General features: G+C 38.9%; 1 protein-coding gene across 1 annotated transcript in view; it reads left to right on the forward strand.

Annotated features, from left to right (window-relative positions):
- Positions 1-19,088, forward strand: part of Fbh1 (F-box DNA helicase 1) — a 35,423-nt gene that overhangs the window by 11,514 nt on the left and 4,821 nt on the right. The window contains exons 8-17 of the mRNA XM_048812748.1: positions 1,748-1,916; positions 2,571-2,793; positions 3,597-3,684; positions 3,767-3,891; positions 7,112-7,229; positions 7,320-7,441; positions 9,173-9,248; positions 9,837-10,034; positions 10,553-10,678; positions 12,248-12,354. Of these exons, the coding sequence (XP_048668705.1) occupies positions 1,748-1,916; positions 2,571-2,793; positions 3,597-3,684; positions 3,767-3,891; positions 7,112-7,229; positions 7,320-7,441; positions 9,173-9,248; positions 9,837-10,034; positions 10,553-10,678; positions 12,248-12,354 (1,352 nt within the window). The remainder of the gene's footprint in view (positions 1-1,747; positions 1,917-2,570; positions 2,794-3,596; positions 3,685-3,766; positions 3,892-7,111; positions 7,230-7,319; positions 7,442-9,172; positions 9,249-9,836; positions 10,035-10,552; positions 10,679-12,247; positions 12,355-19,088) is intronic.

A 19,088-nucleotide genomic window follows, 5' to 3' on the forward strand; every position in this document is an offset into this window, starting at 1 on the left:
TTTTTTTTTTTTTTTTTTTTTTTTTTGGTGGTGCTGAGCAAGGAACCCAGGGCCTCATGCTAGGGAAGCCCCCTAGCACTCAGCCACATTCCCAGCTCTATACCTTTATCTTTTATCAAATTACCTTGGTCAAATAATCTCAAAAGTGATTGTCCAAGGACTCCTTGTTTTCTCTTATTACTCCAGGGAACATCCACACTGGAATTCCTATTTGGACAAGTAGCACATAGGAATTCGTTTTTGGGGTCTATCACTGGGATTGATTGAGCCAGTCATTTATCATTGCACATGTACAGTCACCATTTGCTTTTGGCAGAGGCAGGACATGTTAATCTGCTCAAAGGGTTTCAGTAGCTCCCTGATTTTGCAGGGTATTTTCTAAAGGGCCCTCCCTCCATGTGGTTCTAGCTATTTTCCTAAATATGTTGTCACTGTGGGTCCCTCAGATCAGCTGAGCTGATCTCCTTACAGTCTCTCAGGTACTTGGTTAGTCTTTTGTTTGAAACTTTGTGCTATTTTCTTTATCTGTAATCCCTTCCTTCTACTATTCTTCCTGACTGTTCTGCTAACAACAATTTGTTAAATGCCTTTAGTGTGCCTGCAGATTGCTTGTCCTAGCAACATTCTATAAGGTTGGTTAGTTATTCTTACTTTATGGATAAAGTAATTAAAGCTCATATTTGTTCCAGGTCAAATAAGCAAGTCAATGATAGAGCCAGAATGCAAAGCTTTAGAGAAGCTTCTCTTTGGAGAAAGAAATGTCTTCTTCCCTTTCCTCTCTCTTCCCTGCTTTTTCTCCTCTTCCTCCCTTGCCCCCCACCCTACTTTTCTCCGTCTTCTTTGCCATGCTCTGTTAACTTGCACCATCTGTTTCTTCTTGATTAAGCCTTCTTCAAGAGTTTGAGCTCTAAATATACATTTGCTGAACTCTAACTAATCTTCTTTTAATTACTTGGTCCCTGAATATTGTATAGTAACAATAGCCAACTCAGGTGTGTTTATCAGTATTCCACATGACTTCATCAGTCTTCAGAACAGTCCTGTTAAGTAGAGTAAGAAGTACCATTTTTGTTCTTTGACAGGTGAGTTTTTTTGTTGTTTCTAACCCATATTCTTTTTCAATATACTGTGTTATCAATATCCTCTGATTTTGTTGTCACTTATTTCACCTTGTATTGGTATGTTATTCCCAACTAGATTGTAGCATATGTTTTTTAATATCTCATATTGCTTAGCATGCAGCTGAATATAGAGTAGATGCTCAATAAATACTTATTAAATTAAAGGTAGATGAAATAACTGAATAATTGAAAGAATCATGGAGAGGTGAAATAGACAAGAGAGTTCAGAATAGATCAGAAGAATCCTTGAGTCCCATTTACATATTCTTCTTTAGAGGTTTAAATGGCAGTTAGGTTGGCCATAGCTGCCCTTTACTGAGTTCCTGCTGCTGGGTAGTTGATGATTAATTTTGCCCTTATAAATGTCACAGTTCAGTGTCCCCACATATTGCTAAGGAGCAAACTGAAGCTCCAGCAAGATCTGCTGGAGACAAAATCCCAGCCCACCTTAATCTGACTTAAAATTTGCTGCTCTCTTCGTGGCACCACTTTTATCAGTATTGAAAACTTGTCCCTGTCTTGGTCTCAAGCCTGAGGTGGGATAAGTCTGAACAAGACCTTATGGGCATCCTTTGGCATGTTTTCCCTGGTCAGAGGGTCACATCCTCTCCTCTTGGCTTCCACAGGCACTGGGAAGACCTCTACCCTGGTCAAGTACGCTGAGAAGTGGTCTGAGAGCAGGTTTCTGTATGTAACATTCAACAAGAGCATCGCAAAGCAGGCTGAGCTCGTTTTTCCCAGCAATGTCATCTGTAAAACCTTTCATTCCATGGCCTATGGACACGTTGGGCGGAAGTGAGCATTGCCAGGGATGGTGTCATTGTCAGTTCTTTTGCTCTTTTCGCATGATGATTATTAATCACATATGAACGTGCCCCATAACTCTTAAGAAAATGTAATGCTGTTATCTCTGTTTGCAGGGAGGAGATAGATAGCTCTACTGATATGTACTTTTATTCTGTAAAATAATTTACATATAGCAGTACCTTATTGAGGGTGCATTCATTTTTCTGAAACTGAAGCATAGGAAGTCAAAATGTCTTGTTTAAAATTCAGGCTATCCTATATCCTGATTAGTTTTTGGCTTTCCTTAAAAATGTGGGTGGAGAGAAGGCTCAGCTGAGGTTTCATGGACATGAAGGTTTCAAGAAGCTTTGAGTCCTTTTGGGAGTCACTTAAGAGTATAGACCATACCTTGTGATGATGGTATCTCTGTGAACTGATCCTCTTCTAGGTTGTGGTATGTGATTTCCTAAAAGCCTGGTGTAAGCCCTTTCAAATCAGACATGGATCTTGCAGAACTCCTATAGCTTTTAAACATTCTGTCTCACCTGTATATAACACCTGGAGTGACTTTCTGGTGTCTCTGGAAATAATGGGGGAGACAGGGAAACACTCAGCACATTTGCAATAAAGCCAATTGCTATTCATTTGGGATGTGCATTACAGGTACCAGCTGAAGAAGAAGTTGAATCTCTTTAAGTTAACACCCTTTATGGTTAATTCCGTCCTTGCTGAAGGGAAAGGTGGATTCATAAGGGCCAAGCTAGTGTGTAAGACGTTAGAAAACTTCTTTGCTTCGGCTGATGAAGAGCTGACAATTGATCATGTGCCTATTTGGTGTAAGAACAGCCAAGGACAGAGAGTCATGGTTGAACAGAGTGAGAAGCTGGTAAGTATCTAAATGTCTTAAACATTAGCAATCCGATATGGTTTCTGTTTTTTCACTTCTTTAGAACTGCTCATAGGAAGTTGAAGATAAGCAGGTAAGTCTGTGGGCCTTTCCTGACACCTGTGAATTGTATGATATTCATAGACATCTCACTTAATCCTTGTAGTAGTCCTCCCTTTTAACAGATGAGAACAGGTATTGTGTGACCTCCCACAGTTTATAAGAGCTGGTTGTGAGATGTTCTGGACCCAGAATCTGATCTTATATATAGATTTACTAGTGGAAAAATCTATATCTTCTGTGACGCTATCATGTCTTTTCAATTGTTCGTCATTTAAAAAAAATTTTATTAATTTTTTGGTACTGGGGATTGAACCCAGGGCACTTTATCACTAAGCTGCATCCCTAGACCTTTTTATTTTTTATTTTGAGATAGGGTCTAAATTGCTGAGGTTGGCCTCTTACTGGGCTTATAAGTGTGGACCACTGTGCCTGGCCTTTGCATCCTTTTTTGAATTAAAGTGTCAGTCATAAATTTAGAAAAACATTTGGACTATTTTGTTGTTTCAGCTGTTGTGATCTCTAATCTTTTCTCTGCCATGCCTGGATGGCTTTAACTTACCACTCATTTCTGTCCTCTAGACCCTTCCTGAAGTTCAAACATTACTGTGGGATCCTAGGAGTTTAAGGAGGTGCCTGGCCTCTCTGTTTTGTGATGATGCCTTTGCTCCACTAAGTGAAAATGTGATTTTAGTCTTTTCTGGGCCCTTAAACTTTGGTTTACTATATCACGTGCTTTCTAGAATGGTGTCCTTGAAGCAAGCCGACTCTGGGACAACATGCGGAAGCTAGGGGAATGCAAAGAAGAGGCTTACCAAATGACTCATGATGGTAGGCAAGTTTCCAGACATTGGTGTCTTATAAATACAACTGCTTCCCTTGTGAGTTATAACTCTTGCTTCCCTTCTTTCAGGCTATTTGAAACTCTGGCAGCTGAGCAAGCCTTTGCTTGCCTCTTTTGACGCCATCTTTGTGGATGAGGCCCAGGACTGTACCCCAGGTGATAAACTATTCAGGACATCAGTAGTCTCAAATACGTAGAAACAGCATCATGATTATGTAAGAGGACATATGTGTGGAATAAGTTGATTATTCTTATTTGTGATAAAGAAGAGGAACAAATACTAGTCATTCAGAAATCCCTTTTATTTGACTTAGGAGTTCAACAGTTGTCTTGTTTCCCTTACCCAGAACAGGTTTATCTTTCTCCCTATGTTTTGCTGAAATTGTTCTTAAAGTGGTAACTGAGTAGGGCATCAGATGATATGATAGGGACTTAAATTTATGCTAAGTAGGAAAAGGTGGGCAATTTAGAGTGAAATTTGTTTTGTGTTGTATATTTCTCTTTTTTATGGTTTTTTTTTTTTTTTTTTTTTTTTTTTTNGATGATAGTACAGAAGGTTTTCATATACCCTGTCCTCAGTTTCCCCTACTTTTTTAAAAAATATTTTTTTAGTTTTAGGTGGACACAATATCTTTATTTTTTTATTTTTATTTTTTATGTGGTGCTGAGGATCAAACTCAGTGCTTCATGTGTGCTAGGTGAGCACTCTACCACTTGAACCACAATTCCAGCCCCTCCCCCTCCCCCTACTTTTTTTTTAAATTGATTTATTAAATATACGACAGTGGAATGCATTACAATTCTTATTACACATATAGAGCACAATTTTTCATATCTTTGTATAAAAAGTGTGTTCATGCCAATTCATGTCTTTATATGTGTACTTTTTTTTTGCATTTTAATTCTTATTACACACATATACCACAATTTTTCATATCTCTGTTGTATATAAAGTATGTAGACACCCAGTTCGTGTCTTCATACATGTACTTTGGATAATGATGTCCATCACATTCCACCATCCTTGCTAATCCCCTGCCCACTCCCTTTCCCTCCCTCCCCTCTTCCCTATCTAAAGTTAATCTATTCCTCCCATGCTCCCCCTCCCTACCCCACTATGAATCAGCCTCCTTATGTCAGAGAAAACATTTGGCGTTTGTTTTTTTGGGATTGGCTAACTTCACTTAGCATTATCTTCTCCAACGCCATCCATTTACCTGCAATGCCATGATTTTATTCTCTTTTATTGCTGAGTAAAATTCTATTGTATACATATGCCACATTTTTTTTATCCATTCATCCACCTCCCCTACAAATAATGAACAAGTATTGATACATCATTACAAAACTAAAGTCCATAGTTTATTCATATTGTTAGTTTTTGAGTAGTGTCTCTGGCTGGTCCAGGATCCCATCTAGGGTAACACATTACATATAATTGTGTTTTATTTGGCTTTTCTTGGAAAAGACTGTGACAGTTTTTCAGACTTTCCTTGTTTTTGATGACCTTAATAATTTTGAGAAGTACTGGGCAGATATTTTTAATGTGCTCTGTACTGGAATTTGTTTTTAAATTTTTTGTTTTAATTAGTTATTCATGACAGTAGAATACATTTATGCACTTTGATATATCATACATAGATAGGATATAATTTCTCATTTTTCTGAGTGTACATGTTGTAGAATAATATTGGTCATGTAGTCACATATATACATAAAGTAATAATGTCTGTTTGGTTTTCTCTCTTATCCCCACATCCCCTCCCCTCCCCTCCCATCACTTCCCTCTATCTAATCTAAGGTAACACTAGTCTTCTCTAGTGCCCCCACCACCTTATTGTGAATTAGCATCCGCATATTAGAGAAAACATTAGGCCTTTGATTTTTTGGGATTGGCTTATTTCGCTTAGTATGATATTCTCCAACTCCATCTATTTACTGGGCAAATGCCATAATTTTATTCTTCTTTAAAGCTGAGAAATATTCCATTGAATATATATGTACCACATTTTCTTTATTCATTCTTCTACTGAAGGACACCTAGATTGGTTCCATAGTTTAGCTGTTGTGAATTGAGCTGCTATAAACATTGAAGTAGCTGCATTACTGTAGTATGCTAATTTTAAGTCCTTTGGGTATAAACTGAGTCGCGGGACAGGTGGGTCAAATGGTGGTTCCATTCCAGGTTTTCTGAGGAATCTCCATACTGCTTTCCATCGTGGTTGTATCAATTTGCAGTCCCACCAGCAACGTATGAGTGTACCTTTTCCCCACATCCTTGCCAACATTTATTGTTGCCTGTATTCTCAATGATTGCCATTCTGACAGGGGTGAGATGAAATCTTAGTTTTGATTTGCATTTCTCTAATTGCTAGAGATGTTGAACACTTTTTCATATATTTGTTGATCGATTGTATTTCTTCTTCTGTGAAGTGTCTGTTCACTTCCTTAGCGCATTTATTGATTGGGTTATTTGTTTTTTGATGTTAAGTGTTTTGAGTTCTTCAGATATCCTAGAGATGAATGCTTTATTGGAGGTGCATGTGGTAAAGATTTTCTTCTGATCCGTTGGCTTTTTCCTCACATTATTGATTGTTTCCTTTGCTAAGAAGCTTTTTAATTTGAATCCATTTCATTTTTGATTCTTGATTTTACTTCTTGTACTGGAATTTTTGAGGATTTTTTTTTCCTCATGGTTACACTAGGGTTCTAGTTTAGGGAGGAAGGCCACAGAGGTAAAAGTGACATTTTTATCACATGGTATCAAAGGTTCACATTATCATTATGGGGTAGGACTGGATATTGACCTTGATCGTCTGGCCAGGGTTGTGTTTGTCCGGTTTCTCCACTGTAAAGCTGTTCTTCTCGCTGCTGCATGCTGGGGAAGGAAGTCCCTATACTGAGCCCACACTTGAGAACCAAGTATTGGAATATCTTTATAAACTATTTGGAATTGTGAAGGTACATCTTTGTTCCACATGTATATTGTTCTTCTCTTCTGGTAGCAAGGAAATGGTAAAATAAAAGTGTTTGGAAAAGATTAATCTAGCAGAGGGGGAGAGAATCATTTGTCAGGGAGGAGATTGGAGGTAAGAGGCCAAATAGGTGAGACGTGAAGTATGTGAGTCCAGCAAAGCTAGTGGCAGGAATAAGAAAAGATAATATAGATAGGGTGATAAAGCATTGTCAAAATTTGGTTATGGGGGTAAGTGAGGAGAGAAATAGGTCATTTCAGGGTTTCAAGATAGAAAGTGCTATCATTAACACTTAGTGATTTTTTGATTGCCAGGCTCCTGTTTGGGTACAGATAGTTTTATTTATTGGGAATTTCCACACCCGCTTCCTATGTAGAATGAGTCAGGCCTTGGCAGTGATAGAAGTGAGCCCACATGCATTGAGGTGGGTTGCTAATTCCTTTTATTTTTCCAACAGAGTTTTAGATTTGGTGTGGAAATAGCTTATGTGGGAGCTACTATCTTGGATGTCTGCAAGAGAGTGAGGAAAAAGACTTTGGTTGGAGGAAACCATCAGAGTAAGGTTTTCAGTAGCTCTCCTTTTGTTAACAAAATTAGTTATCCTTTTTGTTTTGATTTGTCATTGAGTTTGTGCTCTTTCTTCAAAGGTGGCATTAGGGGTGATGCCAAGGGACAAGTGGCTCTGTTGTCTCGGACCAATGCTAATGTGTTTGATGAAGCTGTACGGGTGACTGAAGGAGAAGTACCTTCAAGGATACATTTGATTGGGGTAAGAGTAAATCTGTGTTGACTGCTTCATTCACAGAAACATTACAGAGAAACATAGCCAATGAAAATGTTCAACCTCATTAGACTGATAATGCAGGAAAGCATTTGGGTTTTTGACTCTTCACCAGGCTGCACTGAGACTCAAGTCTTTACTTCTGGCCACTCTGATTATGCTAGAAAATATTCCTAATAAGTGAAACCCCATAAAGACTGAGGATCTTTTCCTCTACTCTTTGAAAAATGAAGTTCTTCTTTAAATTTGACTGTGCAGTCAGGCTGCTGGCCACCTGTGGTTTTTCTGATTGTGTGTTGTCAATTAGTATGAGAACAGCTGAGCTGACAGCACCAGTTAACTCTGCAACACATGGGGTTCAACACCTGGGTTCTAGTTCTGGCTCTGTCACTGACCTGTGTGGCTTGGGGCAAGTCACAACTTCTGTGTGCCTCATTCTCTCCATCTCTAAGGTAAAAACAGTTCCTTTCCTTTACCTGTTTCACAGGGAAGTTAGGATTAAATGACATGTTTACAGCACTCTTAACTCTGAAGCAGAACTATAAGTTATTTATTTATGAAAAAAAATATTTTTCAGGGCCTACTATGCTAGACAGCCAATGAATAGTGAATGAAAATCAAATAGTGTTTTAATTTTTCTTTCTTTTTTAAATAAAAATGATACAATCATGTTATAGAAACTTTGGGACTAAAAGTAAGAATCATAAAATACAAGTATTTCATATAATAATTATGATTTTTGCTAATTATTTTTGTCTTTGTCCTTAATGTGTGTTTTTGCATAAATGGTGTGCGTAAAAATGCATACGATTTTTCACTCAACACATAGACTTATTTTCTTTCATTGCTGTTGTGATGGCTTTATAATATCCTGTAGAAGACACAGCGTAATCTAGCCACTTTCATTATTGTAAGAGAATAATATTTTTTGGAATCTCTATGCCAGGCATGATATAAAGTAAGTTGTTTTCATTCCCTCTCTTATCTCTATTCATTGCCTGTCTCATGTGTTATTGATCACATCTCTAGTTGTGAGGTATAATGTACATCATTTTATTTTAGTGTCCTTTTTATGTCAGTGTTTTACATGTCTCTCCTCAAAATATGAAAAGCCCTCGGAATGAGGAGCCCTTGTCTTACGCCTCCTGTGCCAGGCATGGTGTGCCACAAGTGCTGGAGCCAGGCCAGTGCTCAGCAGGTCCTCCTCAGGTAGAACAGTGTTAAGCCATGGCATAAGCAGGCCCTTCCTCCAAGAGCCAGCTTTTAGAATCATAGAATTATCTGGACCTGTAGGTATTCTCTGGTTCTTTCTCAAAACAAACAGTGGTGGTAAGTACTCAACCCTTTGGATTCAGTTATCATTTGTATTCTTCCTTGCAACCATTTCACATTCCTGGAGAATAGACTTAAATTGCCCTTTTATTGATGAGAAAACAACATGCGGCTATATTTTACCTTTCTTAAAAACATATGAAGAATTTGAGGTAGCAGGTACAACTTAAAATTTGATAATTCTGAGTTTCCAGGCCACATTATATCCCAATGCTTTGCAGTTATGAAGTTCCCCACTCACTGTGATGCTTTGGGTGCAATTTGAGATACATTTCCAAGAAACTACCTCATTTCAAAATCCCACACCCACATTTGCTTTATTTTGTTTTGTTAAGAAAACAAAACAAGACAAAATAAAACAAAAATCCCACCAAAAAACTTTTTCAGGGGATTAAATCATTTGGATTGGACAGAATCATTGATATTTGGATCCTTCTTCAGCCAGAGGAAGAACGGAAGAAACGTGAGTACCTACCTGGCTTTGGAGCAGTGGAAGGCAGCACTGGAGAGACAGGGATGGGGAAGGCACAGGTCAGTCTTGGACAGTGTTCTTGTCCTTCCTGAGAAGGGCAGCTAGTGTTGCTCTTTTCCCTTGAAGAGGGGGATGCCTGAGGCCTCCGGTTTTTAGAGGTACTGACAGACTTTTCCAGGACCACCTCTTGGTGGTCTCATTACTTGCCAGCATTGGTCCCAGAGGCTGTCTTCCCCGACATCGTTCTGTATGCCTGGGCAGCTTTACACATTAATATTCTGTGTGGGCCCCAGATGATGTGTTCTGGTATTTCTATGGTGCTTTCCTTTCCCTTTTCATGACGCTATCCCAGATCCCTGTGAAGTAGGTGAGGATCTAGAGTATAGGGCTCTGGATCCTCAGTTGGAGACGGAGAGGCTGCTGCACTGACTTGCCCAGGGACACACAGTGAGGTAGTGATGCAGTCAGGACTGGAACCTGGGTCTTCCACATCTCAGAGCACCCACTGTTGTGTTGGTTAGGAATGTGCAGCTAGAGTCATGGGAGCCTGCACCTGCTGACTGTATGTGTTCTCCTCAGAAAACCTCGTCATTAAAGACAGATTCATCCGAAGGTGGGTACACAAAGAAGGCTTCAGTGGCTTCAAGAGGTATGTGACTGCTGCTGAGGACAAGGAGCTTGAAGCAAAGATCGCGGTGGTTGAAAAGTATAGCACCAGAATCCCAGAACTGGTGGAAAGGATAGGAAAGTGCCATATAGAAGACTGGGACTTTGCAGGTGAGGAAAGTACTTGGTTCTTGCCTCCCTTCAAGAGGAGGTGGGATGTTCTTCTTACCTGCATGAAATAGCTATGACCTTGGATGGCTGTTTATGAGAAAAGGGACAAGGCCCCAGGTTCAATTCCCGCCTCCACATAAAATAAATAAGTACTGAATAAGTAGAAAGGAGAGCCATAGGGCTCTTTATTGCTGTTCCGCTTCCAAGTCAGTAGAATGGGATTTTTTAGTCCTAGCTCCTCCATCTGTGATGTTAGGCAAACCAAGCAGCCTCTTCTGGGCCTCTGTCCTACCTGTGTAACATGTAAGGGTAGGGACAGTCACTCTGTGCTACAGATGTGATTCCTGAGGTACTTCTGGGACTCATTTTCTACTTTTCTTCTCAATCCCCTCCCTTCCCACTTTTTGGGCCCTAGTTTCCTCCTCCTCTTCCCACAGAGCTGCATGCAGAAAACAAACTTTTCTCTGTTCTTTTCCTTCAAAGTCCCCATCTAACTGAGCACTGTATTTTTGTTCTAGAGTACATTTTGGGCACTGTGCACAAAGCCAAAGGCTTGGAGTTCGATACCGTGCACGTTTTGGATGATTTTGTGAAAGTGCCTTGTGCCAGGCATAATCTTGCCCAGCTTCCTCACTTCAGAGTTGGTAAGGACATTGGTTGCTCTTGGGATACCCTTAGTTTAGTAGTTAGGAGATGACTGGATGGCTCCTTGTGACTGCCTTGGTTTTGATCGGGTGGTTGTCGCCTCCTGGTAGGTTTCTTCTATAAGAAGAGAAACACCTCCTAGTTCTAAACTTTTGACTCTTAACACTATGGTTCTTAGAAAAATCAAACTGTAAACTGTCACAGGGCCTCCTGTCTTAGGGTTATGCTCACAGTGGCCCTGCAACACACATCTCTTCACCTTCACGTTGTCATCAGCAGCTATTAGGTGCCCCTGCTTCAGAAAAGCTTTTAAAGCTTTCCATTCACTTGCTTTCCAAGGTGTTTTTTCTTTCATTAATTCCCTTTCCTTTTATTTAAAAAAATCAGAAAATCATAAGAAGTTGAGCTAGCACTCTTTATCATTTGTCTACTGTTTAATAAATTTATACTCAAGGCTAGTTGTTAAACTCTAAACATTGGTACTTTGTTTGAATTTGAATCTTGGAATAAAAACATTTGAAGTGATGAAAATAAAAAACTGACATTCCTTCTCTGTAGCCATAAATCAGAACATAAATCAGAGTGGAAGAAGGGAGTAGGTACTGTTGAGAGAGATCATCTGCTTTTGGGGGGATGAGGGGGCAGATATTTATTTTGCTGCTACTATTTCTCCCCCTTCTGGTTTATATTTACATACTTTTTCCTTCCTTCCCTCCCTCCCTCCCTCCCTGAATTGAACTCAAAGGCATTCAACCCCAGAGCCACATCCCCAGCCCTATTTTGTATTTTATTTAGAGACAGGGTCTCACTGAGTTGCCTATCGCTTCACTTTTGCTGAGGCTGACTTCGAACTCGTGAGCCTGCTGTCTCACCCTTCTGAGCCCCTGGGATTACAGGCATGTGCCACCATGCCTGGCCATACTTTTTTTTTGATGACTGCTTTTTTGAGATATAATCTCCATGCCACATAGTCCACCCATTTAAATTGTACAGTTCAGTGGCTTTCACTCTGTTTAAAGACCAGCTGCTCTGTTGTGCTCGGTATTGAGACTGAGATGAGAGGGATAAGCAGACTTACAAATGTGGTTTTTCTTTCCTGGTTGTCCTGTGCCAATGTAAGGTGTTTCCAGATTGGGCTGTCAGTACAGAGACAGCAAAAGGAAATGGAAAGAGCCCCGGCATTGGAGACTGTAGACTTGAATCTAGTTCTGGCTTCTTTTTTTATCACTTAACACCTGTAAAATGCAATTTCTCCATTCGCCTCACAGGTGTTGTGAGCAGAACTGGAATCAGTATCCATCTGGTTCATTGCAGATATTGAGTAATCAATCAGCATATTCCCAGCATTTACTGTAGCCGGGCTCAAAAAACCAGTATTTTGTACCACTAGTGTGCAAAGTTTCTGTTTGCTTTTGCAGTTGATATTTATAGGAAAATTCTGTAGCTGTATATAACAAATCTTGAGTGAATTGACTGGGTGGGTCGTGACTGAGGGGTTGAAAACTCTTAGATGGGAATACAAGTTTTCCTAAGCAAGCTTTTGAGTTGACTTTCCCCCCTTTCTTTAGAGTCATTTTCTGAGGATGAATGGAATTTACTCTATGTTGCAGTAACTCGTGCCAAGAAACGTCTCATAATGACCAAATCACTGGAAAACATTTTGACTTTGGCTGGGGTAAGAGGAATGCAAAACGTTTGGACTTTATTTGGTTTGAATGAGAGTTCCACCTGTAGGCCTTTGCAGGGCTTTGGATCAGGATGTCAAACGAGAAGGAAAGGTTTCTTCAGTGTACAGAGGCCAGTCATTAGAGCAAGAGGTGTTCAAACCATTAACAAAAGTGTGTTTCCTTTCCAGATTCTTTCCCAGTTCAATTTTAAAAGGTCTATTTAAAATGTCAACTGTTTTCATGTGTTTCTTAATTTATTTTTTGCTCAGTCGTCAACACTGTTAGGAGAAAAATCAGCAAGAATGTTTTCTGCATCTAAACTTCTACCTCCCATTCCCTGTTCCTTTTGAAATATCAGCTGCTGCTGCCACCTGTAGAGTTTTCCAGAAGGGATTAGTCCTTCCAGGAGGAATTAAGCATGCAGGTACCTGACCTAAGTCACAGGCTGAGATGCAGAAAAGCGAGCTCATTCACACACACACACCTCTCTTTACTCCCCATAAACAACTCTGTCCCTACTCTCCTTTCTTGTTTCTATCATTCCTGCCTTTTGCAGTCAGGAGTATGAATGATTGCATCTTTTCAACCTTGTTGGAATAGTCAACAAATCTGAGCTAACGGTAATTGCTTAGTCCATCTTTCCCTGAACCAAAGATACTCAAGCCTGAAATCCAAACTTTAGCCATAAAACTTAATAGAAATACTGTTTTTTTTTTGTTGTTTTTTTTTTTTTAGTGGTCTTCGTAACATAAGATTTTGTATAACAGGATGCTTTATTCAAAGAGCTATATTGTGCTTTCTCAAGGAGGTGAGACAGGTGGAGCTGTAGTGTCTAAACATTGCTACTAATGACTGGATTATACAGTAAACAGTATAGTGAGTGATGTTCAAAGTCTCAAGAGTTGTCAGTGGTGGTAAAACAACTTTGATAGTCATACTTTGAATATTTTTAATAACATTTCCCTTATTTTATTGGTATGTTATTATTGTGCATAATGGTGGGATCTTGTTACATATATTCATACATGCACACATTATAACAATATCATCTAGCCAATATCAGCCAATATTCTTTCCCAATATTTCCCCTTTCATTTCTCTCCTCCCTCCCCTGACCCCTTCCCTTTTCTCCACTGATCTCTCTTTGATTTTCATGAGATCCGCCCCCAACTTTCTTCTCCTTTTTCCTGTTAGCTTCCACATATGAGAGAAAACTTTTAGGATCCTTGATCTTTTGAGTCACTTAACAAGATTGTCAGGTTCCATCCATTTTCCTTCAAATAACATTTATTTCATTCAAATAACATTATTTCATTCTTCTTTATGGCAGAATAAAACTCCATTGTGTATATATACCACATTTTATTTATCTATTCTTCCATTGACAGAAACCTAGACTTTTCTATAGTTTGGCTATTATGTGTGTATTCCTGTAGTATGATGACTTTAATTCTTCAGGGTAAATATGAGAAATGGGATAGCTGGGTCATATAGTGGTTCCATACCTAGTCTTTTGAGAAAAATTCATACTGATTTTCTTAGTGATTGTACTAATTTACAATCCCACCAACAGTGTAAACGTGTTTTTTTCTCCACATTCTCTCCAGCGTTTATTATTATTTGTATTCTTGTTGTCTGCCATTCTGAATGTAGTTTTGAGTTGCATTTCCCCGGTTGCTGATGATGTTGAACATCTTTTCATATATTTTTGGATCATTTGTATTTCTTCTTTTGAGAAGTGTCTGTTTAATTCATTTACTTATCCATTGGGTCATTTGTACTTTTGGTGGGGTTTTTTTGAGTTCATTAGATGTTATGAATATAAATCCTCTATCAGAGATAACAGAGCTGAAGAGAACATATTATATCATATTATATTACAGAGTTATAGTAACAAAAACTGCATGGCTAGCAAGGATTTTTTCCCATTTTGTAGGTTCTTTTTTCACATTCTTGTTTCCTTTGTTGTGCAGAAGCTTATTAGTTTAATGCCATCCTAATTATTAACTCTTGGCATTATTTCCTGAGTTTTATAAGGGAATCCTATAGAGAAAGTTGTGACCTGGGCCTATATGTTGGAGTGTTGACCCTATATTTTCTTCTATGAGTTACATAGTTTCTGGTCTAATTCTTAGGTCTTTGATCCATTTTGAGTTGACTTTTGTGCAGGTTGAGAGAAGGATCTAGTCTCACTCTTCTACATATGGATAACCAATTTTTCTAGCACTGTTTGTTAAAAGGCTTTCTTTTTTCCAGTGTATGGTTTTGGCACCCTTGTCAAGGATCCAGTGACTGTTTGTGTGGGTTTGTGTCTGTGTCTTCTGTACTCTACCATTGGTTTCTGTTTTTATGCCAGTACCATGCAATTTTTTTTTTTTTTTTTGGTGGTGCTGGGGACTGAACCCAGGGCTTTGTGCATGTGAGGCAGGTACTCTACCAACTGAGCTACATCCCCAGCCCACCATGCAGTTTTTGTTACTATAGTTTCTTGTGTTATCTCCAGCATTACTTTTTTAGCTTAGAATTGCTTTGGTTATTCTGGGTATTTTTATTCTTCCAAATGAATTTTAGGACTGTTTTTCTAGAGCTGGGGCATGGTAGCTCACTCCAGTAATCCTAGTGATTCTGAAGTCTGAGGCAGCAGGATCTCAAGTTCATAGCCAGCCTCAGCAACTTAGCCAGGCCCTTGCTGTCATAAATCCTGTGTCTACATTAAGAGATAGAGGACAAATATATACGTAAATAGGCATTCTCTTCACATTTTTGAGGAGGATAGTATCAGCTTGAAAGGGAAAAGTATGCTTAAATGATAAGTCTTTTGCACAGCAAAAGATTAAGCCAGGCATGTGTGTGCCTGTAGCCCCAGCTATTGAGGAGGCTGAGGCAGGAGGATCACCTGAGCCAGTAGTTTGAAACCAGCCCGGGGAACATAGCAATACCCCATCTCAAAAAAACATCAAATTTATGGTTGCATTTTTATCACTTTTATGTTTCATGACTCCTTTGTCAATTTTCCTTTAAACCTCTATGAGATAGATGTATTTGGTGGTAAGAATGTTTTTGGAATTTGAACTCGGATACATTTTTCTTTAGGTACATTTCCACTTGGGCCTACCCTGACAACCCAAGCATCAGAACTTAGAACTGAAGCCCTTTTGCTTAGTTTGCATCTTTAGTGGCATCTGAGTCACCTGCATACTTTTTCTGAAAAAGGCTAGGAAGTAAATATTTTAGTCTTTGTCAGTCATATGGTCTCTATCACAGCTTTTCTGCTCTCCTGTTGTACCTCAAGGATAGCTATGGACACAAGCTACTGAATGAGTGTGTCTATTCCAATAAAACTTTATTTGTAGAACCAAGTGCTTATATAGTTTGGCCTATTTGTAGTTTGCTGGTTTCAGTTTAGATCCAAGTCTGACTTTTCTTAATCTCTAAACCAGTACCCCAAGGGATTAAATGGAATAATAATCTTTATGTACAAATAATCTTGCCTATTATAGTCAATATTTATTATATTTTTACAAACTGTTGTACAGTTTTCTCCTAGAATTACTGGTTAGCCGTTTAACAAAACTAAATTGTCTTATTGGTGGGTATTATAGACCAATAGTATCATTTGACAGCATGGGTAAAGTTGGATTTTTTTTAACTTATAAATAATGCTAAAAAGTTGAGAAAACAATACATTAAGCAACCATATACAAGTCACCCCTATAAATATTTGGAGCACTCATTTCTAAAAAACAGACTTTTTTCTCCATAACTACAGTGCCATTTTCACATTTTATGAAATTCATAATGATGTGTGGCTCCTACATGCCAATCTATAGTCATATTTTTATGATTATATAAAAAATGCCATTTTTACAATGGTTTGTTCAAATCAGGATCCAAATAAACATTTGGTTGTTAGTCTCTTGCTTGATTCAGAGGAGTCTAGTACCCCATCCCCCCTTCTAATGCCCCTCTCTTATTGAAGAAACTGGGTCAGTTGTCCTGTGGAATGGTCCATATTATAGATTTGTTTCCTGTGTGGTTGTGTAACTTAAAAGAACTATCAAGGCTTGCTGTTGGAGAAAATGCCCCTTTATTGAGGAACAGCTCTGCATATTTATAGAGCCGCGGGTGGTTTGACAGTTATGATGGTTTAATGGTTGAACGTTTGACAATTGGCTGGGGTGCTTTCTGATTGGTGGGTAAGGATCATGTGATCCAGCAGGGCTAGTCTGATTGGTGGGTAAGGATCATATGAGCCAGCAAGACTTACCATTGGAGGGCAGGATCATGTGAGCCAGCAGGGCTCACCATTGGACGGCAGGATCATGTGAGCCAGCAGGGCTCACCACTGGATGGCTCTTCTTGGGGGATGGGGAAGTTAGTCTTTGGAGTCTGGTCGACTCCCAGCATAACTTGTTCTACCATTGCCTAACCTGGATTTCCTGTAACTGGAGGTTAGCCACAGAAGTTTCCCTAGATTCAGGCTTAACTTTTTTTTTGGCAGGAATGCTCCATGATAGGGATTGTGTACTGTGTCTCCTCACATCCAGAGGCACATGGTATCAGGGTATCCTTTGCCCTTTCAGTGATGCTGAGATGGTCTCTCATATGAGATTTATAATAATGTGCAGCCCCTAACACCAATCCATAATCATACTTTTATAGTTGTGTGAAAAATACTTTTTGTTTTTTTAACAGTAGTTTGTTCAAATCAGGATCCAAATAAACATTTGGATAAAATGTTAAAATAAAACCTTTATTATTACAGAGCTAATGAATCTTCATTTTTGAAAAGAAAAATATTGTTCATATTGACAGCTCCAATCCCAAATTTTAATTTAAACTTTTTGATGTTAAATGTAATACAAGTATGTAAAATAGCATAAATGTTTTAAATAATGTAACTGTTTTAAATGATGCAGTTCAATGATGCAGCTAATATTTCTAGAGCAGGAGACCTACCACCCATTCCAGATGCCCTTCCAATCATAGCACCCTTCCTCCCTCCTGAAAGTAACCATAGCCCCAGACCTTACAAAGCTACAGGCTTTGTAGTTGTTCTTTGACCAAGTGTGTACCACCACCCAGCCCTCTGATGGTGATTTCAACACACACTTCTAAGTGGCAAAATGAGGCACACAAAAATAGCATATAGAGAAGGCACATTTTGTGCAAAAGGACAATATGAAAATATATGGATTTACTAAAATTTACAAAGGGTACTGAAAGATAAATCAATAACTTATTTTTTCCAAGTATCTGCTAATGGTAGAGAGAGAGAATAACCTGGGGGTAAAATGAGACTTGTTACAAAGTTTGACTTTGAAAACAGGATTCACACATTCAAAAAAGATAATTAAGTCAAAAAGAAACAAAATAGCTCAGTGGTAGAATGTTTGCCTAGCTTTCACTAGACCCTGAGTTCAATTCCCAGTATTGAAAAAAAAAAGAAAAAAGGAAATCACCATTAGTTCATAAAGCTTGCACAGCTGAGCAGTGGTCTGTGTCACTGTACCATGACTTATGCTCTTTGCCTTAGACATAGGGTTGCTTCCAGTCATTTGCTTTTATGATGATACAATGCATAATCTTATCTATGAGTCATAATTCTGTTTTTGCCAGTATACCTCGAAGGTACATTTGTAATGAAATCTACCAAACTGTTGTATGTTCATGTATTAATATACCATAGTGAATCCCATGTGTATATATATATATAATTATAATGCACTAATTAAAATAATAATAATAATAATAATAGAAAAGAGATCAGTGGAGGATATATTTCTAAAACTGGAGCTGCTGGGTAAAGACAAACCCAAGTGTGACTTTTACACCTATTGTGAAATTCCTCTGGAGATTGCATCATTTAGAAGCTCACCAGTTATGTGTAAGAATTAAAAAGGATTTTTTTTTTTAAAGAGAGAGAGGGAGAATTTTTATTTTTTAGTTTTCCGCGGACACAGCATCTTTGTTTGTATGTGGTGCTGAGGATCGAACCCGGCCCGCACGCATGCCAGGCGAGCGCGCCACCGCTTGAGCCACTTCCCCAGCCCTAAAAAGGATTTTTAAAACTAATTGGAAACTGGTCAGTTAGCTGTTGCATACATATTATGAAGAAAGTGAGTTTTCCCCATAGAAGAAAATAATACGGAACCTAGAAAAATGGTTCCCCCTTATGAGACTGGGTGGGAAAACATCTGTCTGCCCACAGAGTTGCTCTCAGGAAGCTCTGGGAAGCTGCCTGTTTGGGTGAACAGATGTTTAAGTCTGAAAGATCTTGCATGAGGTCAAATACTTCTGCTTTTTCTTTATTGCAATCTGTGAGTAAATGTGGGGACATCCTGTTGCAGAAGTGGCTGAGTCCAGCCTGTGGTAAGAAAGGCAGGCCATAGAGGATATTGAAGACTCTGGGATGAGGGTGAGGGAACTAATTTAGAGACTTCAAAAGCCTGTGGAGAATGGTGGAGCCATGGGTGTGACATTTTAGAGACATAAAGACATAAAGTCTGCTACCTGAGCTGATAAGCCATTTTGATCTCTTCTATAACCAAAAACAGTTAAGGCAGCCTCCTTGTTCTTGACTCCTGTATTAGTCTACTCTGTGTTGCTACAACAAAATGTCTGAGGCAGAGTACTTTAAAAAATTAAGAAGTTTATTTGGCTTGATTTCAATGACTGGAAGAGCCAAATAGTATGTTTGTAGAATCCTGGCCAGGGCCTCCTGGCTGCATCACAACATGGT

This window comes from Marmota marmota, unplaced genomic scaffold, assembly GCF_001458135.2.
Source record: "Marmota marmota marmota unplaced genomic scaffold, marMar, whole genome shotgun sequence".
Classification (NCBI taxonomy): Eukaryota; Metazoa; Chordata; class Mammalia; order Rodentia; family Sciuridae; genus Marmota; species Marmota marmota.